At 42.9% G+C, this 20,515-nt stretch overlaps 1 protein-coding gene across 1 annotated transcript in view; it reads left to right on the plus strand.

Moving 5' to 3' along the window:
• The window catches only part of LOC133421540 (E3 ubiquitin-protein ligase rnf213-alpha-like), a 33,992-nt gene extending 18,181 nt beyond the window's left edge, over positions 1–15,811 (plus strand). Inside the window, exons 19-39 of the mRNA XM_061711195.1 lie at positions 2,218–2,425; positions 2,577–2,770; positions 2,857–2,979; positions 3,071–3,181; positions 3,806–4,048; positions 4,132–4,207; positions 4,316–4,350; positions 4,443–4,543; positions 4,633–4,789; positions 4,945–5,119; positions 5,343–5,437; positions 5,541–5,792; positions 12,117–12,249; positions 12,516–12,599; positions 12,682–12,862; positions 13,047–13,248; positions 13,328–13,405; positions 13,499–13,696; positions 13,925–14,014; positions 14,132–14,310; positions 14,989–15,811. Of these exons, the coding sequence (XP_061567179.1) occupies positions 2,218–2,425; positions 2,577–2,770; positions 2,857–2,979; positions 3,071–3,181; positions 3,806–4,048; positions 4,132–4,207; positions 4,316–4,350; positions 4,443–4,543; positions 4,633–4,789; positions 4,945–5,119; positions 5,343–5,437; positions 5,541–5,792; positions 12,117–12,249; positions 12,516–12,599; positions 12,682–12,862; positions 13,047–13,248; positions 13,328–13,405; positions 13,499–13,696; positions 13,925–14,014; positions 14,132–14,310; positions 14,989–15,145 (3,072 nt within the window). The 3' untranslated portion in view covers positions 15,146–15,811. The remainder of the gene's footprint in view (positions 1–2,217; positions 2,426–2,576; positions 2,771–2,856; positions 2,980–3,070; positions 3,182–3,805; positions 4,049–4,131; positions 4,208–4,315; positions 4,351–4,442; positions 4,544–4,632; positions 4,790–4,944; positions 5,120–5,342; positions 5,438–5,540; positions 5,793–12,116; positions 12,250–12,515; positions 12,600–12,681; positions 12,863–13,046; positions 13,249–13,327; positions 13,406–13,498; positions 13,697–13,924; positions 14,015–14,131; positions 14,311–14,988) is intronic.
• The last annotated feature ends 4,704 nt before the right edge of the window (positions 15,812–20,515 follow it).

The raw sequence follows: 20,515 nt of genomic DNA on the forward strand, positions 1-20,515 counted from the left end.
TTCTGTGGGGGGCGCTCAGTCAGTACGTTTACATGCAGCAAAGAGATCGAATTTCTGATCGTATCAGACATGCAGAAGATCGGATCACTTGTCTGAGTATACATGCTGTTCAGAGATCAGATAACTGGCCAGAGTGAACCCCCCCCCCAGAGTAAATTCTCCAGCATGCGCAGACTGCAACTTCCAATGTCCCCGTATACATGGCGTTAACAACCCGATTGCGAATGGGTTATCTAGGTTCTACAACCCAATTACTAAATGTCCGACATAGGTCTGAACTAGATCGGGTTCAGGTGTTTACATGCAGTTTAAAAGTCCGAACGATGTCTTATACGATCAGTAACCCGATTGAACTGCTGCATGTAAACGTACTGAGTGAGTATGGAGTCCGGGGCCCTCTACTAAGGGCTGTCCGGTCTCTGTATGATCGGAGCAGGAGTTTGGTTCGCATTGCCAGCAGTAGATCAGACTTGCTCCCGGTGCATTTTGGACTCCGGCAGGGCTGCCCTTTGTCACCGGTCCTGTTCATAATTTTTATGGACAGGATTTCTAGGCGCAGCCAGGGGCCGAAGGGGATCCGGTTTGGGAACCTCAGGATTTAATCTCTGCTTTTTGCCGATGACGTTGTCCTGTTGGGTTCATCGGACCGGGACCTCCAGCATGTGCTGGGGCGGTTTGAGGCAGAGTGCGACGAGGCAGGGATGAGAATCAGCACCCCCAAAACCGAGGCCATGGTTCTCCACCGGGAAAGGGTGGCGTGCCTTCTCCGGGTGGGTGGAGAAGTCCTGCCTCAGGTGGAGGAGTTCAAGTATCTCGGGATCTTGTTCACGAGTGAGGGAACGATGGAGCGGGAGATTGACAGACGGATCGGTGCAGCGTCCGCAGTTATGCGGTCGATGTACCGGACCGTCGTGGTGAAGAAGGAGCTGAGTCGAAAGGCGAAGCTCTCGATTTACCAGTCAATCTACGCCCCTACCCTCACCTATGGTCATGAACTTTGGGTAGTGACCGAAAGGATGAGATCGCGGATACAAGCGGCCGAGATGAGTTTCCTCCGCAGGCTGGCTGGACGCTCCCTTAGAGATAGGGTGAGGAGTTCGGTCATCTGGGAGGAGCTCGGTGTCGAGCCGCTGCTCCTTCACATTGAGAGGAGTCAGCTGAGGTGGCTTGGGCATCTGTACCGGATGCCTCCTGGACGCCTCCCTAGGGAGGTGTTCCAGGCATGTCCCACCGGGAGGAGACCCCAGGGAAGACCCAGGACACGCTGGAGAGACTATGTCTCTCGGCTGGCCTGGGAACGTCTCGGACTCCCCTCGGAAGAGTCTGGAGGAAGTGTCTGGGGTGAAGGAAGTCTGGGCATCTCTGCTGAGACTGCTGCCCCCGCGACCCGGGAACGGATAAGCAGCGGACGATGGATGGATGGATGGATGGATGGATGGATGGATGGATGGATGGATGGATGGATGGATGGATGGATGGATGGATGGATGGATGGATGGATGGATGGATGGATGGATGGATGGATGGATGGATGGATGGATGGATGGATGGATGGATGGATGGATGGATGGATGGATGGATGGATGGATGATCACTGTGGAGCTTGATGGATAATTGACAGTATATAGACAACGTGACCGAAAGTTAGATGCAAATCCATCATTGTCATCATCGCACAAGCTATTTCGCCTTTCGCGCACAAATCAATTATGTGATTGAGGTTATAGCAACGAGAGTAGGCTGCGAGTGGCTCAAATAACACTAATAAATAACATAAAATAAACAACGTTAACGAATGAAACAAATTAATTTAACAAATTAATCGCTTGACCATTATATTGCTGTGGAGGGAGAGAATGTTGCTGACAGACTGCGTCCCAATCCCGTGCCTCTCTCTTGAAAGATGCGCCCACAGACTCCAACTATCTGACTTGGCTTGCTTTGTGTTTGTTTTGTAAAGACCTTGTTTGAGGTTCTTTTCCACATCATTGATTTGCATCTTGTCGCTAGACTACACCCCAATCCCGGAGTGTTTTTTTTTAGCCGCCCACTCCCGCCCGCAGCAAAGTTCAAACCGCCCCCTCCCGCAAGATTTACGTTGGGTCCCACGGAACCCAATCTCAATGCAGCCCTCTAGTACAACATTTTTCCAAAGCTGTGATTGGATGTTGTGCTGCCATGCAGCTTATTAACATTCTTACTTTGTCATTTATCCAGGACTCCATGTTTGAGAGGTTGCAGTTTAGGTCCATTGCAGATAAGCAGGCATATGTGCAGGATGAAAATGCCTTCTTGACTGACTTCCTGCAAACACATGACACATCTGCTACAAATGCAACTGTAGAGTGTTTGCAGCAGGTGGCCAGAGTTCGCATGGACCTGGATCTGACTGCAAGGATATTTGTGGAAAAACTGAGAACAGCAGGTATGTGTGTATGTGTGTATGTGAATGAATGCAATAATACATTAATTTATCATACCATCTTGTTGTACTTCAACACCTATTAAATGTCTTTCACTTTCAGAATTAAATAATTACCATATTTTCTTTCTGCTCTTTATAATTTTTAAACCAGGCTCACAGGAGGGTCAGACTGGAACCAGAGCTTTCCTGGAGACTGTGGGGAACCTTTGCAGGCGGAGTGGAAATGACTGGTATCGTGTTTATTTGATCCGAAAGATCTGCAGCCAACATGGAGTGGAGTTTGTCCTGAAACTCCTCAAAGAGGATCAGATGCGTTGGCTCTTCCCTGAAGAACTTGTCCAACATGTTAGTAATCAAACGAAAGCAATATTGCAGTTTTTAGAGGTTGTGCTTGCAGTCTAATATTCTGGTTCAATCTCCACTTCACCCAGAATGAAGAAACGACCCTGATAGACCAGTATCTTGTGTACGGTGAAGACTACAAAACTGTCAGAGAGGCTGTTGCAAAAGTAATCATGGATGGCAAAGCAGACGGACTTGAAGAAACTTGTGAGGTAACGTGACATAACGTCTCTCTAGTAACGGAGCATCATGTCAAGACCCTTCATTTGTGTGCTTGTTGACCCAGTTATCTTTTCTTCATAGACATGCAGATGTCCGCCACAGAATAAAACAGTTTACCTTCTGTTGGCGCTGTTCAGAGAAGTCACCACTCTCTACAGACAAGCTAATGCTAGCTTCCATCCAAAGCCTGAGGTAGGTGCTTCAGTTACAATCTAAGCCTGTCGATCCAGAAGACCGGGAACTCTTAGATCAGGTCACTGGAACTGATAAAGCAGAGCAGTGATGGTTCATGCAATCTCATGTACATTTTGTTCAGGAACAGGGCTGATAAAGAGGCCACATTTAGCGACGTGAAAAATTAGCTATCTGAAAATGAGTGGTTAATACTATTCGGTTAGTTACTTAACATATGTTGAGAAAGTTAAATGGATTCCAGAGATGACTTCTGTAATTTGAATTGATTGTAGTGTTTTCACATGTTGGCAGGGCCACCAACTCGAATGACTGCCAACTTTTTCTCCGGAGTGTTCTAACTTATTAGAAATTTGTATTTATCCCCCTTTATGCCAATAATTTTTATATACAAACCGGACACTTTTATAAGTGCACCTGTGTATGTATAGTGTATGTCCCCTCATAGATCCTGTGTGTGTGCGTGCGTGCGTGCGTGCGTGCGTGCGTGCGTGCGTGCGTGCGTGCGTGCGTGCGTGCGTGCGTGCGTGCGTGCGTGCGTGCGTGCGTGCGTGCGTGCGTGCGTGCGTGCGTGCGTGCGTGTTATGTACTGTATGTATATCTGAACTATATCTGATCTAACAGCTACTGGAAGCTCTGACGTCCTACATCCAGACATCCAGAGTCCTTGCCAGCCCAGAGGTGAAGGCCTTTGCCCGGGCTCTGGTGACCAACGAACTGGGGCCTTTGACTCTTCATTCTCGGCTCTCTGGCAGCAAGAGTGCATCAGTGGAAATAACTGTTCACTTAGCTGCTGTCCTGCTCTGTGGAGCCCAGGGGATCTTAGCACCCCTGCAGCAGTTGGCGATGGCTCCTGCAAACATGCTAGTATGTGTGACAGCTGTGGATAGTGATAACTGAGTTTATACTGTCAAATAAATGTATAAAACACTATTTATCTGTTGGTACAGGCAGCTTTCTTGCCCACCATGCCTGAGGACATGATTGCAGTAGCTCAACAAGTTCTGGGCCAAGTGCGGTGGTACCGTAAGTAATCAAATATTTAGCTCTAATATTTGATATATTTTACTTTTAAATGTTATGCTGCCATGCTGAACAGCTTTAATGTAACATTTCATTTAAAACTTATTACAGTTTGTCCAAATGGCCATCCCTGCACCGTTGGCGAGGTTTGTTATGCTCAGGTTGATTCATTATGAGGCAGTAAAAAAGCTTCAAAAATTCTAAATATTGTTTTCATTCAAAATGTCTATTTCTGCAGAGTGGCAAGCCCATGGAAACGAGTCATTGTGTAGATTGTGGTGCTGTGATTGGAGGAAACTACAACAGGGCTGTCCAGGGATTTCAGGGCATGCTCATGCAGTAAGTTGTTTACAAATGCAGAAAACATGTAAACCTATAGAAGTGACATAAGTTAATCTTTTTTATTTTGAATTTTCTGACCCTAATAGAGGTGACCGCACTCAGAGCGGCCACATCCTTGGTGACCCACAACGCAGAGACAACCCAGATATGCTGGACACAAAGAGCATTTCCCCAGTTCCCTTCACTGTTATCCGCATGCTCACTCACATGGCCATGCTGCTCGGTACCTGCAGCCACTTGCAGGTACATGTAGTTTGTTAAAACCAGCACCTTTTATAAAGTTAATTCTGTCCAGTCACACTATGATAGTTTATTTAGATTTTCTTTGATGAAGATTTTTCATTCATATGGGGGTACTGTTATAGAAAATATGAATCTTCTTTCTTTTTTTCTATCAGTTTATTTCTGCAATCATCAAACCTGAAGTTGCTGATCCTGGAGAATTTCTTCTTGCACATCTGGAAAAAGATGTGGAACATCTGGCCAGGTCTCTGGGTAAAGGGACTGATGACACAATCAGTGCAGTTCATCTGCTCATCGGCAGCCTCCTGGGACCCCAACAGCCAAACCAGTGTAAGAAAACAACTACAAGATGTCACTACAACACCTTAAACACTGTTCCAATAAGATGTAATATCATGTAGTTTCAACTAAAGTAGATTTTTAATCTCAGAGGAGTTATACACTACCGTTTTGCAATTGGTGTGTGGCTTATAAGTAAAAAAAAAAAAGGAACAAGATTATTGTTATTTACTCTGTTAGGGCTGATATAAATAAAATGGTTTTGTCTTTTCAGGGCCTGCTCCTCACGCCAATCTGCTCTCCACCAAAGAGGCCAGAAATGCATGGGAGGTAGACATGAGCAACAGCATCATCACACCTCAACTAAAGGTCGTAAATAAAATAATATAAAGCGCTTTCATTTTACAGTCTAATTTTGTTTAGTTTTTGACAAATCTGTTAAACATTTCTTCTGCATCCTTGTCTTCCACAGAACTTGGAGAGACAGCTTAAGGAAGTGAATACATTCATTCGTGGAGACTCTCGCCTCTCTGCTAATCCAGTTGTGAAGCTTGTGTTTGATGATCCTCGTCTCTTCTTAAACTCACTTCATCCGAACTCTCTGATCCATTGTTCTGCCGTGTGGAGCTGCAGAGAGAAAGTGTCTCTGCTGAGTATCACTCACATTGTGGAGCAGAATGACGGCAAATACGCCCTTCCTGTGCTGTGGAGATTTCTGCAGGAGGTAAGAACACTTTAAATGATTAAATGTGTATGTTTGGATAAAGTACATCAAAAAACATTATTGACATATTTAATTTAATTTAATTTATTTTATTTAATAGGGACAATGCAGGTTTACATGTGATCACATTCACTCATTACAAACAAGCCAATGTGACTGATGTTCTGCATACAGAGATTATAGCTATTGCTAGTTTCCATCTCCTGTCCCTAGTTAGGCTTTTAGTAAAAGAAAACGAAAGAAAGGAGAAAAAGAATACAAAAATACATTCAATTTTCAACAATGCAAAGCTATATCCTATTTACAATTCTCAGCTTGCAAGAGAACACATATTATGGTTTGGCATTAATGTTTTAACCTAACTGAGGGCCATAGAGTACTTTTTTTCCATTTCAAACATGACTTTACTGCTGTCGCTCCATCACATTTAAAAAAAGTATTGTACCTTTGACTCCACTGCATTTTCATAAGTGTTCATGTTTCTCTACTTTAGCCGAGTGCCTTAGCAGCACTATTTCTCTTCTATTGACACTGCTGCATGGAAAGGCCACGAGAGCCACAGTTTAACGTTTATTTTTTTAATTAACTTAATCAGGAGAAAATATTTTCAGGTTTAGCGATGTAACTCAAACTCTGAGTCAGTTACTATGGCAACTGACCCTGTGAACCTAACCTGCTCGCTAGCAGGTTTTCTTCAATAAACCCTGAGTTTCTCTCTGTCTCCTCCCTCCTGCTGAGCCTGAAGCAGCTATCCGACATGGGGTGTCCTTTCCTCCGGAATCCAATTGACATCGAAGCCGAATTAATTTGCAATGCCTTACGTCAGGAGAGGATGTTTAGACCAAGATTAGATATACTTTTATTCCCTGATGAGTACCTTACAGAACGTTACCGTTTTTCGTCACACTCTATTATTTATCTGAACGACATTCTCCAGCCATATATATCCAACATTACAAACCGCGGGCGTGCTCTCAGTTCAGAGCAAATTCTTTCTGTTGGCTGAGCAGAACTCAACTGTTAATCGGGATAAAGCCACTATACATTGGAATGGCCACTGAATATGTATGTATACTGAATATATCAAATATGTAGGGTTGCCACCTTTCAGAAATAGAAATAAGGGACGTCCCGATTTCAGCGATTTTCGCGAGCGCCAAAAAAAAGGGACATCCCCAAAACGTCTAAAATGCATAGAAATGTATATATTTTATATGAAAAAACAAAATGCTTTAATAGCATTGAACTTTCATGACTGTACAGACAGCCTGAACCTAAGCATGGTCATCGTAAATTAAACAAAGTTTGCCTGCATCGGCCAGTTAAACAGAACCACACCTAAATTAAATGACAAAACGACAAAAGAAGCAGCTCCTTGTCTTTCAGAACTGTGGTATGGAACTCTGATCTGCTCAAAGTTCAGTGATGAGGAGCTCACTTCATGAGCTCCACTGAGCAAAGCACAGTATTTTAAGCATTTATTTGTTATAATTTTGATTATTTAATTATTTATTGATTTCATAAAATATTCACATTTTTTGAGATTTTTTATTTGGGGTTTTCATAAGCTGTGAGCCATAGTCATCAAAATTATAACAAATAAAGGCTTGAAATATCTCACTTTGCATGTAGTGGGAAATAATATATTTGTTTCACCTTTAGTTGAATTTACTGAAACAAATTAAGTTTAGCAATATATTCTAATTTTCCGACCTTCACCTGTATATTATGACCAATAAATAAGAGCATAATATATGTCCCATATCACACCATATCAAGCTCAGGGGATTTTTCAAGTATGAAGAACTGTGCAACAGATGCCTGGCTCCTCTGGGATGTTATATTACGTTTGTGGAGGTTCCTGCAGCATGCTGTCTTACACACCTCCGGGAGACCTCTGTTTCCTCTTTTAGGACGAGGTGGAGTGTCTGGAGCCTCTGTAGACATATTGACTTGTCTTTTTTTTAAAGCCGCGTGTGGCGGTGCAGTGGGCAGCAGTGAAAGGTAAAGGCTGATTTATGGTTCCGCGTTAAGCCTGAGTTATGGTTCTGCGTCAAAACGACACCTTGCGTTCGCCGTCACCGTGACGCCGTCGTGAACCCTTTTGGACTTCTCCGTCACTCCATTTCTCCGCGGTCCAATACCCCCCGTGACCGCTAATTCGCGATTTTTTCTTGAATGGTTTATCTGACTTTTTCCGGTCACAGTGAATCAAAGACATAAGGACAACTATTGTGCAAAAAGACAAAACAAAAAAAATCACACATACACGAAGAAAAGAGCACTGAAAGTTCACGACTGCTTCAAACCGGAAAACGGAAATGCATTGCTACCAAGCGAACCAATCACAGCCCTCTCCGTCTGCGTGTGGTCTGCGTCGCCTCGACGCGTAGTTACAATTTTTGGGAGGTGCACGTCAGTGACGGCGTCCGTGACGGCGTCCGTGACGGCGTCCGTGACGGCGTCCGTGACGGCGTCAGTGACGGCGTGTGGTACACGTCGACGCGTACCACACGCCGTAGGCACGACGTCGTTTTGACGCAGAACCATAACTCAGCCTTTAGACCAATGCAGAGCCTACGCCGTAGGTTACGCGGCAACGCACACCGTACGGTGCGCATTGCCGCGTAACCTACGGCGTAGGCTCTGCATCGATTTAACGCTGAACCATAATTTAGGCTTAACTAGGCAACGGAGCGCAAAGGGGCGGGCCGTCTGCAGGGCAGGCAGAGAGCGCACAAACACATGTTGCTGTCTTTAATATATCCTGTCCTTTATTTTGTTTATTATTGTTAGTTCGTTGTTCATGTATGTGCGAGTGTGTGTGCGTGTGTGACAGATGTGCATGGGACAATTGTGAAATACGGAATAAACTGCGTTCCGCATTGGTTCAATACGGAACGCATCTTTTAATTCCCAATTACGTAACAATTAAGTATTTCAAGGGACGGATGGCAAGCCTAGAATCATACGCACTTATTAACAATTCTATTTTTTTTTTTTTACCTTGTTTGCACACATATTAATGGTTGATACCATGCCGGTAAAAACCTATGGCATATATATGTGCATTATAACTATATTTAATACACAAACATCTATATACACATACAAACCCAGTGAGGTTTTTTTTTTTTTTTTTTTTGGGGTGGGGGTGTTACATCCACTGCTAACCCAGGAAGCAGGAACACACGGAGGCACACGTCAAATCGGAGGCAAATCTGCAACAAAAACCACAAACAAAACACAAAACCTGCCGACCAAAACACGAGCAGGAATCGACCCAAATCTCGAGATCTGATCACAGTCTAAACTAAGCTACCGCGACTAACTAACGCCAAAAACTACAGAGCAAGCATGCAGGTGAACAAGCCAGTGTGTTTATCTGTGTGTGTGTGTGTGTGTGTGTGTGTGTGTGTGTGTGTGTGTGTGTGTGTGTGTGTGTGTGTGTGTGTGTGTGTGTGTGTGTGTGTGTGTGTGTGTGTGTGTGTGTGTGTGTGTGTGTGTGTGTGTGTGTGCGTACGTGCGTGTGTGTACATGTCTGTGTGGCTATGTGTGTGTATGTGTGCATGTATGAATATATATGTGTGTGTGTGTGTGCTTTTTATTTTCCTCATGCACGTGCTTAACTCAAGGTTAACATACCCAGATTTGATTGAACTAACTCATATCCGCTGTTCTGGAATCGAAAACTCAGAGTTTCCGATCTCAGGGTAAGTCAACTGCGTGGAGCGCAGAGCTCAGCAGAAGCTGGTATCATGGTGGAAGCAGCGGAAAAACCGAAGAAAATAAAAGTTTTATTGGAGGCGAAAAAAGAAATCGGGAGAGCTAAATGCCCGGACAAAAAAAAAAATTAAAAAAAATGCCCGGACAAGAATAAACATTGGCGCGGCGTTCACTCGCTGGCGTGAGATGAAAGACGAGGAGGGACGTCTGACCGATGGGGATTTATGGGGATAAAACAAGAGACAGAATTGTTATGATACAAATGTAAATGTAGAGTTCTATGTTCAATAAGAATGAAAATTAGAATGTTTTCACAGGGCAGCACGGTGGCTTAGACCCCGTCCACACGTAGCCGGGTATTTTTAAAACCGAATATTTCCCCCCTCCGTTTATAAAAAGTTTGCATCCACATTACATCGTTTAAAAAAAAAAAACCCTTCCACACATAACCGAAGATCTGCGTTTTCGACCACATTCATAAGCATTCTAACCTGTAGATCATCTGCGGCTCCCGGGGAAGCTGCACCTCCGCGGCTCCGCAGGCCCTACACCGTAGGGTGCGCGTCGCAGCGTACCCTACGGTGTAGCCTCTGTGTCGATGTAACGCAGTAAGCGGTGGTCAAGACCAGAGACCATTTATTTAATAAATAGCTTGGAGAACAGATGCTGGATCATCTGTAGTTCTGTAGTAAACAAAAGTCGCACGTCAGAGCAGATTTGTTGTTGTTTTGGCGCATAATGTGACGTTCGAAAACGCAAAACTCCGGTTGTGTGTGTCTACACGCATCTACAACAGAGTTTTCAAAAATCTTCACTTTACCCGGAGTTTTTTTAAACCTTCGTTTATTTGCGTTTTCGTGTGGATGACAGGTCCAAACGTAGGAAAATATCTCCGGTTTAGCAGATATCCGCAGATATCCGGCTACGTGTGGACGGGGTCTTAGTTAGCTTAGTTAGCACTGTTGCCTCACAGCAAGAAGGTCCCCGGTTCGACTCCCAGGCCCGGTAGGGGCCTTTCTGTGTGGAGTTTGCATGTTCTCCCCGTGCTTGCGTGGGTTCTCTCCGGGTACTCCGGCTTCCTCCCACAGTCCAAAAACATACATAGTAGGTTAATTGATGATTCTAAATTGCCCGTAGGTGTGAGCGTGAGTGTCGTTGTGAGCATGGTTTGTGTGTTTATATGTGGCCCTGTGATGGACTGGCGACCTGTCCAGGGTGTAACCCCTGCCTCTCACCTGAAATGAACTGGGATAGACTCCAGCAGACCCCCGTGACCCCGCAAGGGATAAAGCGGGTATAGATAATGGATGGATGGATGGATGTTTTCACATACAGGGGATTCGTCTTGGGTTCTAGTATTTTTCCTGAGAACTGTAAAATTGTGCAGGGCTGATGTCCAAAATATAAGGAATGGGCATTCAGTTATTCACCGGTTATAAAGTATTTTTTTTATTTTGTCAGTAAGTATGTTGGACTACTAATTTATGACGAAGTCCCTCTAAAAAACGTGACAGGAAAAAGGTGCAGAGTGTTAGGATTTCATGAAAATCGTCAAGAGGTCGAAGAGTCTAACACTGGGGGTTTTCTCTATATATGCAAAGTAATCTCCTATTTAGCAGTTCAGCTATAGGGCAGCTGCCTTCATGTAATCACGGATTCAGCCTCGGTAGACGGCTCGACTGCTTGCTTTAGATGCAGATGTCAGGTAGTTCAAATACATACCATTTGTTAAGAAAAGACAATGGAGAGAAACAGATGTTTAGCATTGGGTGGTCTTATCTGCGTCCTGGGGTGGCACCCCAGGTGAGAGAAATAACAAAGGAGATAGAAGTGACACCTTTTGGGGGTCTTTTTCCGTTCCCTCCACCAATGAAATTCACTTGCAGAGAACACCCCCCTTTTAGAGTATAAAGTCAACTGGACTCATGAAAACGTGGTGCATTTCTCTCCGACTCACGCGGTCTGACAGAAGTGTACCCCGGCTGGAGACAAGTCTCCTCCGGCCGGAAAAACCTTGTGCTTGACATGATTAAAAAGTTGTTAACCTGTAATTCTTTCCACTAGTCTTTCTTGATTCACCAGACAAACGAACACGAGATTCTTTCAAGAGCATATAGGGCGCATTATCTCGCTGAAACAACTTAATAAAACCAAGTTGAACTTTGTGTTTTTCAACATCATCATATTATATTGTTTAGCCAAAAATAGATGTATTACCTTTTCGCTATCCATCCTGCAAACAACCGCTGAAAACAGAAAAGTAGTTTTGAAAGTCCGCCCCGTCTTCTCTCATCAAAACAAATGCAGTGACGGGGACAGGAGTTTTCCAGCTGTACGCGCTGGTGCTCATGGGAAATCTAGTGTTCTTTCTGGTAAAGTACTACCGATTTTGTCCAAAGGAGCCGCCAAACTCAACAAAAGCTGAAAGTTACATTGTGCTGCTTTAAGTACAAGTTTAAATAACGTCATAATTTTACTGAGCAACTTTTCCTTGACTTTGAGTAACATTTAACTTGTATTATATGTACTTTGGTAGTTAGTTTGTGTACTTTGTCTAACACTAAATATAAATATTTTTTTACTTTAAAAATATTTTAGGAAGCTGACGTGAGACTGGTGAAGCACCTGCCTGACATCCTCGCACTCCAGAAGGATCTGATCAAGAAGTTTCAAAATACCACTGAGCTGCCGTATGACACGATCGCTCAGTTTCTCCTCTGGCAGGCAGAAGGTCGTGACATCATCTACACCAAGGGATCTTTGTCTTCTCAACTGCAAAATCCACAGAAAAAAAATACACACGTGAAACTTATAATGTTCTCTTCCTCAGCTTCCATGCAACAGTTCAGAGACCAGCTTGCTGAGGAAGAGTTATTTAGACAGAAAATCACTGTCATTGATCATAGTAGATATGCTGTAGTGTCACGTGGAGTGTGACTGTTTTCTCTTGGTGACATCTGTGCGCTTAAAAAATGTTTAACTTTTCTTTGTGTACAGCTTCCCTTAAAGCCTGGTATAAGAAATACATAAAAATCTTCTTATCAGCGTGGAATCGGCTCAGAGGGTCTCTGGCAACAAACGGTAAACAAACACCAGCTGTAAACTCTCTGTTACACTGAACTATCTAATTTAAGGTTCTAACATGAATTAAAACATTGTCCAGGTGAAATTAAAATCCCAGATGAGTTCTGCCAGAAGGACCTGGACATGAACAGTGACTTCAGGGTGCTGTTACCACGGCGACAAGGTCCAGGCCTGTGCTCCACGGCCCTCGTCAGCTACCTAATAACTCTGCACAACGACCTTGTTTACTCTGTAGACAGGCTCACCGGAGAGGAGACCAGGTGGGGGCGCTCATGCCACACTTTCACTTGTTTAGGTCCAGGAAGACGGTTGATAAACCTCCTCTGCAGATGCATAGAATCTGTTTATAAGATGATGAGAAAATGATAGAACATAAAGAAAAAAAGCTTTTTCTGCATCAACGCTCCATCTTTGGGCTGAAGTTTCTGTTTCCTTATTTCACAGCTACAAAGTGAGCCCTGCAGATCTGACTGACCTGCATGTGATTCGTTATGAGATTGAGCGAGATGTGATGCCCCTGGTTCTGTCAAACGTCCAGTACAGCATCAAGAAGGGCCAGGAGACCCTTTATGAGTACGATTTACCCAGGATCCAGCAGCAGATCATCTCCCGCTTCCTCCTGGGAAAACCTCTCATTACTCTGAACGTGAGTAAAATAAAATCCCAGAAACCTTTTTGAAAATTGATGCAAAATGATTAAAACACTTGTTCCTCTCTCATCACAGGGCATTCCGACACTAGTGAATAGACATGACCGCAACTATGAGATTATCCTCAGGGATGTAAAAGAAAAAGTGAGACAAGTAAGTTGTGATTAAACATAGTTGAGTCATTGTTGTCATCATTCACGTGAGACTCCTCCTCACCAGTGTCTATAATCTGTGTCTGAACAACAGGAGCCTCTGCAGACTCTCACCCTGGTTTCTGTGGCTGGAGAGCTGCAGTCCTACAGCGAGGTGTGTGAAGCCCTGTCCACGCTGGAAGTGGCCCTGGGCTTCCTTGCCATGACTGGGGGAGAGCCTGAGATGCAGCTGTCCAGCTACCTGGAGGAGGTGCTGCAGATGGGAAACCAGATGGCTCAGCATATCGTCAAGGTCGGCCTATCTGACACACCGGTTGTGTTCTCCTCCCCAGATCTGCAGTCTAGACAGAATGGTTACATTTCATAGAGAAAACTGTCCAAATGTGCTGCTAAGTGGAACTTTGTTTTGTTCTCTGACGTGAAGTGTTGCAATATAATAATGATGATGAATGAGCAGGGTCTTAATTTGTGATTCTTGTTTATGTGATCAAGCTCAATGTCTGTCCTGTTTTGTCCACAGGCCTTGAGCATGTGTTGTGTAAAGCATTGTGTGGCGCTGTGGCAGCTACTGGCCTCACTCAAATCAGAAAATATGCTCTGTCTCAAGAGAGTAAGTCCATCACTCAGAACGACCAGTATACACGTTTAACAATGCACATGACAGTGTCAGTATTATTTGTTGTAGTTGATAATTTTTTACTAATCCATGCATTTTTGTGTTCATCAGGATCCATTTGTGGGAGTTTCAGAGAAGTACAAAGAGCCTCTGAGTGATGAAGATCAGCGGCTGCTGATTGATTTCTTCTCTAAAAACAGTGCTGACAGTTTCCTGCTGGAGATGCACGAGTTCCTGGTGCTGGTCCTCAAAACGCCCAACGCTCCTGATACCTACAGACCCAACTGGGGGTAAAAATAATATTCTCTTTATTATTTTTCTTAAGGTGTACAGCCACTCTGCTCGATTGAAAGGTACTATTTTTGACCACATGGGGGCAGCATTTTATTATAGTATATTAAAACTCAATGAATGGATCTTAAGTAGGGAAATGTAGTATTACTGGATGTGCCACATGGTCCCCATTCATCAGCATATTATTATCAGAGGCTTTTTGGCCCCATTGCAGAGCTGTGGGCCCCCATGTGGGCAGAAGTGGTATTGCTACATATAATTACCAAGTGACTGAAGCCTGACAAAGGAGATAAATTATTTGCAACCTAAAGTGTTTAACGTATCATGACTCCTGCTAAGAAATAACAACAACAACAACAACAACAGAGTTGCATATGTGTGATTTATTTTGTTGCACTGAAGAAAACTTGATATGACAATCTGTCAGTGTTGCTCACAATTAACAAATCTCCCAAAATGAGCCACTCTTGACTGGATCTAACTGCTTTGTCAGTATTGGTGGGTTCTAAGAGAATGCCCTCTTATGTAAATATGTTTTTAATTTGGCTTATGGACAAAGTTTTTGTACCTGTGAACCTATTTTACATTTGAAACAACATTTATGATGCACTTTTTTTTAAGTCACCAAAGAAAATATGACATGAGATTTAAAATGACTGATCTGTTTCCTAAAGCTTAAAGGAAACGCTGATGCCTTACATGGACCAGAAAGACGTGGACGTCCCCCCAGACGTGGAGGAGCTCTTCCCAGAGAAGATCTGCCTGTCCCACTACGTAGAAGCCTGGAAGTTCATAGTCACCTTCAAGAAGGAACGTGGGCAGAGACAATGAAGACCAAACACAAAAATAGCTCTTTTGTCTGCCTTCGTTATTTCCTGTGATTCAAACCCTCGGATACAGTTTGTCTTGAACTGCACGACTGACGTATCATGTATTTGCACGTATTTATGCTGAAGACATGTGCCTTTAAAAGGTCTGAGTGCCACAGAATAAGCGTGTAGTTAATCGGAAAAAAAATGTGAATGTTTGATGTTTTGTCTTATTGTTTTCTATAAGAATCAACACGTACAAAGGTTATGTGCTGTTGATTTGTATTTGGCTTGCACTTCTTTACTCACAATGTGAATTGAAAAACAAACAAAAAAAATCTGTTTTTGCTCAGGTACGAAATGTGGATTAGATGTGGTGTTGACAAATGAGACTGCTCTATTAAGCTCTCAAGAATAATGTTTCTCAATCATTTTTGTCATTTGCATCTTAAATCAGTGTTTACTGAGCATTTCTCCTTCTGCTATTCTGTCAGATCTCATTTGTTTTTGTGCCTTTATTCCATTTTTATATTTGCTGTTCTGCATTCCAGGTTTTTGACTTTGTTTCTTTTTTTGTAACTATTCTTAAGATTATGTCATAGTAAAACATACTTTCATTTATACATTTATTCTTTTTTTTGTCGGTGGATGGTAATGTATGCGGATATCAATAAATCATGTATGCTTTTTCCAGCTTTGCTTTGTTCTCACTCAGTAACACAAATGTGGCATTTTTTCATGTCGGTTGTTTCTCAGTTCTGACCTTTTGACAATTATTTGTTTGTACCGTTACATATTTCATATGCTGAACGTGTACCTTCCTTATCTGATGATCCAGGCAGTTTAACTGAACCTTCTGAGAAATCCTTCATAGCATTGATAGAAAAGGCCATGCAGAATAAAAATGAATATGACCCAAGTAGGTGATAGGATATGGCATCTCTATCAGTGAAGTAAACGTCACTAACAGATGAATAATGCATTTAAATCCCTGTAGATGCCATTATCGGATACAATTGATCCAAACTTTGTGTTTTGCTACCAAACTTGTGTTTTGGGGTATGATATGATGAAATCTCCTGCGATCATGATCTCACAAATCTTAAATCAATCCAGCTGCCATGCAAAATAAAGTGGTAATTTGTTCCACTATGAACTGAGCTCCAGACTGGGACATTTTGTTCTTCATTTGTTCTTGGACTTGTTTTTAGTTAATTATTTTATTTAATTTTTTTTTTACTTTGTCCTTTCTAAGGCACAGTTTGGGTCTTATGTTGCCACAATAGTACAAATGTCACCATACACATAATCCTTTGCCTTGCTAGATTATAAAAATATTCATGTATAACATTTAAAGAAGAAGAGATGTGGGCAATACAGTTATCTTAGTTTGTACACACGTTGTGTAAGTAAAAGCCTATACTCATTTTAGCAATACGGTTTACTGCCTTTAGACACGTATTAACAACCTTTTAATAACTAAACAAGCATCTTCAACCCCAAGTGTAAGGAGAGATGAGACAGACAGAACTTTAATAATCTTTAAAATTAAAAATGCTACAATATCTCTGGAGAAAAAAAGCCTACAACTAACCTGCTTTATCCCATCTGTGATACTGATAGCAACATGCCTTTGCTTATGTTTTCATTATTGATTAAACAAAGATTTCTGCATTGAAATGGATGGATGCAGAATAGGTCGACATAAGGGTCAGATCCCATCTTAGTTTCTACCAAGAGATTGTTGCTATTGTAATATATGTTTCTTCTTTCTCAATTCATCTATACAGATCAGTAAAACATCTCAGCTTAGCTTAATCAAGATTTGGGATTGTTCTTTTGGAACCAAATTAACTATATAAACAACTAAAGTTAAAGATGTCATATAGGGCGCTACATTTTGATATTGCTTGTAGAATACACGTGAATACACAAGTGTATAAAAGGTGTATAACAAAAAGAAAGCAAAAGATCTGAAAAAGAAGAAGAGGCCAGCCCAAAGGAAAGGTGAGTGATACTGACAGCCTGTTCTGTTTACTGTGAATGTCATGTGTGGTGGAAATAAAAGGTCTACACACACCCTTCTGATTAAAACTGGATAAAAGTCATCTGTTCCTGTACTATTTCTTGAATGTTTAGAGTTGCGATCTGTTGAGAGCCATGGACCACAAAGATGGTGAGAGGAGAAGGAAAGGAGCTAAAGGAATTTCTGGCAGGTTCAGGTCTCTTCTTGCATGTGACTACCATCACTTTTCTGCACACATCTGGGATGTGAAGTAGTTTACCAAGAAATAAACTTATACATATAATATAATATATAATATAATATAATATAAATAAAGCAAGTGTTATACTGTCCAACTTTCCTTATTTTATTCAGAACACTTTTTTTTTCCCTCTTCGGAGTGGGCCCCCCCGGAGCAGTGGGCCCGGGGCGGCCGCCCCCCCCGCCTGCTCCGCTAGTGCCCTAATATCTTCTGAAGGACTCCAAATGACACCAAACTTGCCTGGGTGAGTATACGACCATAAAAAATGCTGGTCCAGGTTGTAAAAAAACGAACTTTCCCTTTAAGTTTAAATTCCTGCAAATTAGAGAATGGGTCAAAGAGAATTCCAAAGACATTTTCCCAGACATTCCAGAAGAAACCCCTTTTGAAAATCATCTATATCACAAGCAACGCAAAACAACACAAGGACTAATATCTTCTATATACGCTATAATCAATGGCAATCTACCTGTTTATGATAAGACATCTAAAAAAGGAAAGTGGGAAAAAGACATGTGCTGTGTTTATGAGGAGGAGGACTGGCATTCTTTACTGGAGCAGGTACAGACTGTGTTAATATCAACAAAACATAGGCAAATACAATTCAATTTATTGCACAGAACATACTACACCCCTCACAGATTGCATACATTTGACAACAGCATTTCTTCAAGATGTCAGAGGTGTAAAGTGGCAGAAGGCGATCTCTTGCACATGTTTTGGAGCTGCCCAGTGATAGGAAAACTTTGGGAAGACATTATTGCATTAACTTCTAGGATAACAGGATGCCAAATTGAGCAGAACCCAAAACTTTGGATTTTGGGGGATACAAGGTCTGTTAATGTGGACAATTGCCAGCACAGCAGTGAAGAAATGCATCCTAATTAATTGGAAATCAGAAGCTTGTACATCGCTGAGGCACTGGATTAATGAGCTAGTGTCTTACTGTACACCTGAAAAGATATTATACAATGTAAGAAAGAAACCTGGAACCTTCCAGAAAATTTGGGGGCCCTTTATGGATCTTCTGCCTTCTCTGGACATGACCACGTGAGATGACTCTTCCTGGACCAAATCAATTCAATTTCAATTCAATTCAATTTTATTTATATAGCGTCTAATACAACAGAGTTGTCTCTAGACGCTTTCCAGAGACCCATACCCAGAACATGACCCCCGAGCAGTTATTACATAAACAATGGCAGGTAAAAACTCCCCTAGTGGGAGAAAAACCTTAAGCCAAACAGTGGCAAGGAAAAACTCCCCTTTAGGAGGGAAGAAACCTTGAGCAGGACCAGGCTCATAAGGGGGGACCCTCCTGCCGAGGGCCAGACTGGTGGGTCAGGGACGGCAACAGCACAGCAGGCAGGTGGAAGCAGCAACGGGATTACCAGGGGTGGGGACCGCAGGCCAGCACGCAGCTCCCGAAGCTCCGGGCCCAATCAGCAAGTCCCAGGTTGGGGTGCAGGGTCAGGGAAAGACTTGTGCTCCGTAATGCAAGCTACAAGCCACCCACGACCACCTGCAGAGAGAGAAAAGGGAGGAGAAGGGGGGCCAGCAACGGGATGACCAGGGGTGGGGACCGCAGGCCAGCACGCAGCTCCCGAAGCTCCGGCCCAATCAGCAAGTCCCAGGTTGGGGTGCAGGGTCAGGGAAAGACTTGTGCTCCGTAATGCAAGCTACAAGCCACCCACGACCACCTGCAGGTTCCGGTGTCCGGCAAAGGATGCTGCAACATGGACAAAAGAGAGAAAAGGGAGGAGAAGGGGGGGCCAGCACAAGAAACTACAGGAGCGACTCTGACACACTAAAGTTTACACTACCTAGAGATTTACCAACACCAGCTAGAGGTTTACTAAACACTAACTATAGGCTTTACTAAACAGAAATGTTTTAAGTTTAGTTTTAAAGGTGGAGGTGGTGTCAGCCTCCTTAACCCAGATTTGAAGTTGGTTCCATAGTAGTGGTGCCTGATAGCAGAACGCCCGCCCTCCAAATCTACATTTAGATACTCTAGGAACTACGAGTAAACCTGCACTCTGAGAACGGAGAGCTCTGACAGGAACATAAGGCACTATCAGGTCTTGCAAATGATGCGGAGCTAAGCCGTTTTGGGCTTTATACGCAAGTAATAAAATTTTAAATTGGATTCTGAATTTTACGGGTAACCAATGGAGCGACGCTAACACTGGAGAAACGTGGTCTCTCCTGCTAATTCCTGTCAGTACTCGTGCTGCTGCATTTTGGATCAGCTGGAGCCTATTCAGCAAATTACTTGGACATCCTGCTAACAACACATTACAGTAATCTAGTCTAGAAGATACAAACGCATGAACTAGTTTTTCTGCATCACTCTGCGAGAGGATTTTCCTAATCTTTGCAATATTACGGAGATGGAAAAAGGCTATTTTACAAACCTGATTGACATATGGTTTAAACGACAAATCCTGATCGAAAATAACACCAAGGTTTCTCACAGTTGCACTGGAAGCCATCGCAACACCATCTAATCCCTTCCTAAGATGCTCTGGACCAACAATGATAACCTCTGTTTTATCTGAATTTAGAAGCAGGAAATTTCTGGACATCCAGTCCTTGATGTCCCTAAGACATGCCTGAAGTTTAACTAACGGTTCTATTTCATCCGGCTTCATAGACAAGTAGAGCTGCGTATCATCAGCATAACAATGAAAGTGTATGCCGTGATTCTGGATTATACTTCCCAACGGCTGCATGTATAAACTGAACAAGATTGGCCCTAGCACTGAACCCTGCGGAACACCATAACAGACCCTTGACTGTTCTGAAGAAACCTCATGTACATGAACAAACTGGAACCTGTCAGATAGGTATGATTTAAACCAACATAGAGCTGTCCCTTTAATCCCAACAACATGCTCTAACCTGTGCAGTAAAATGCCATGATCTATAGTGTCAAAAGCAGCACTGAGGTCCAGTAGAACCAGTATGGACACTAATCCCTTATCTGAGGCCATAAGGAGGTGATTCGTGACTCGAACCAGTGCTGTCTCTGTGCTATGATGCATTCTGAACCCTGACTGAAAGACTTCAAACAGATCATTTCTATACAAATAGTCACATAACTGGCTTGAAACTGCCTTTTC

Source organism: Cololabis saira, chromosome 21, assembly GCF_033807715.1.
Source record: "Cololabis saira isolate AMF1-May2022 chromosome 21, fColSai1.1, whole genome shotgun sequence".
Classification (NCBI taxonomy): domain Eukaryota; kingdom Metazoa; phylum Chordata; class Actinopteri; order Beloniformes; family Belonidae; genus Cololabis; species Cololabis saira.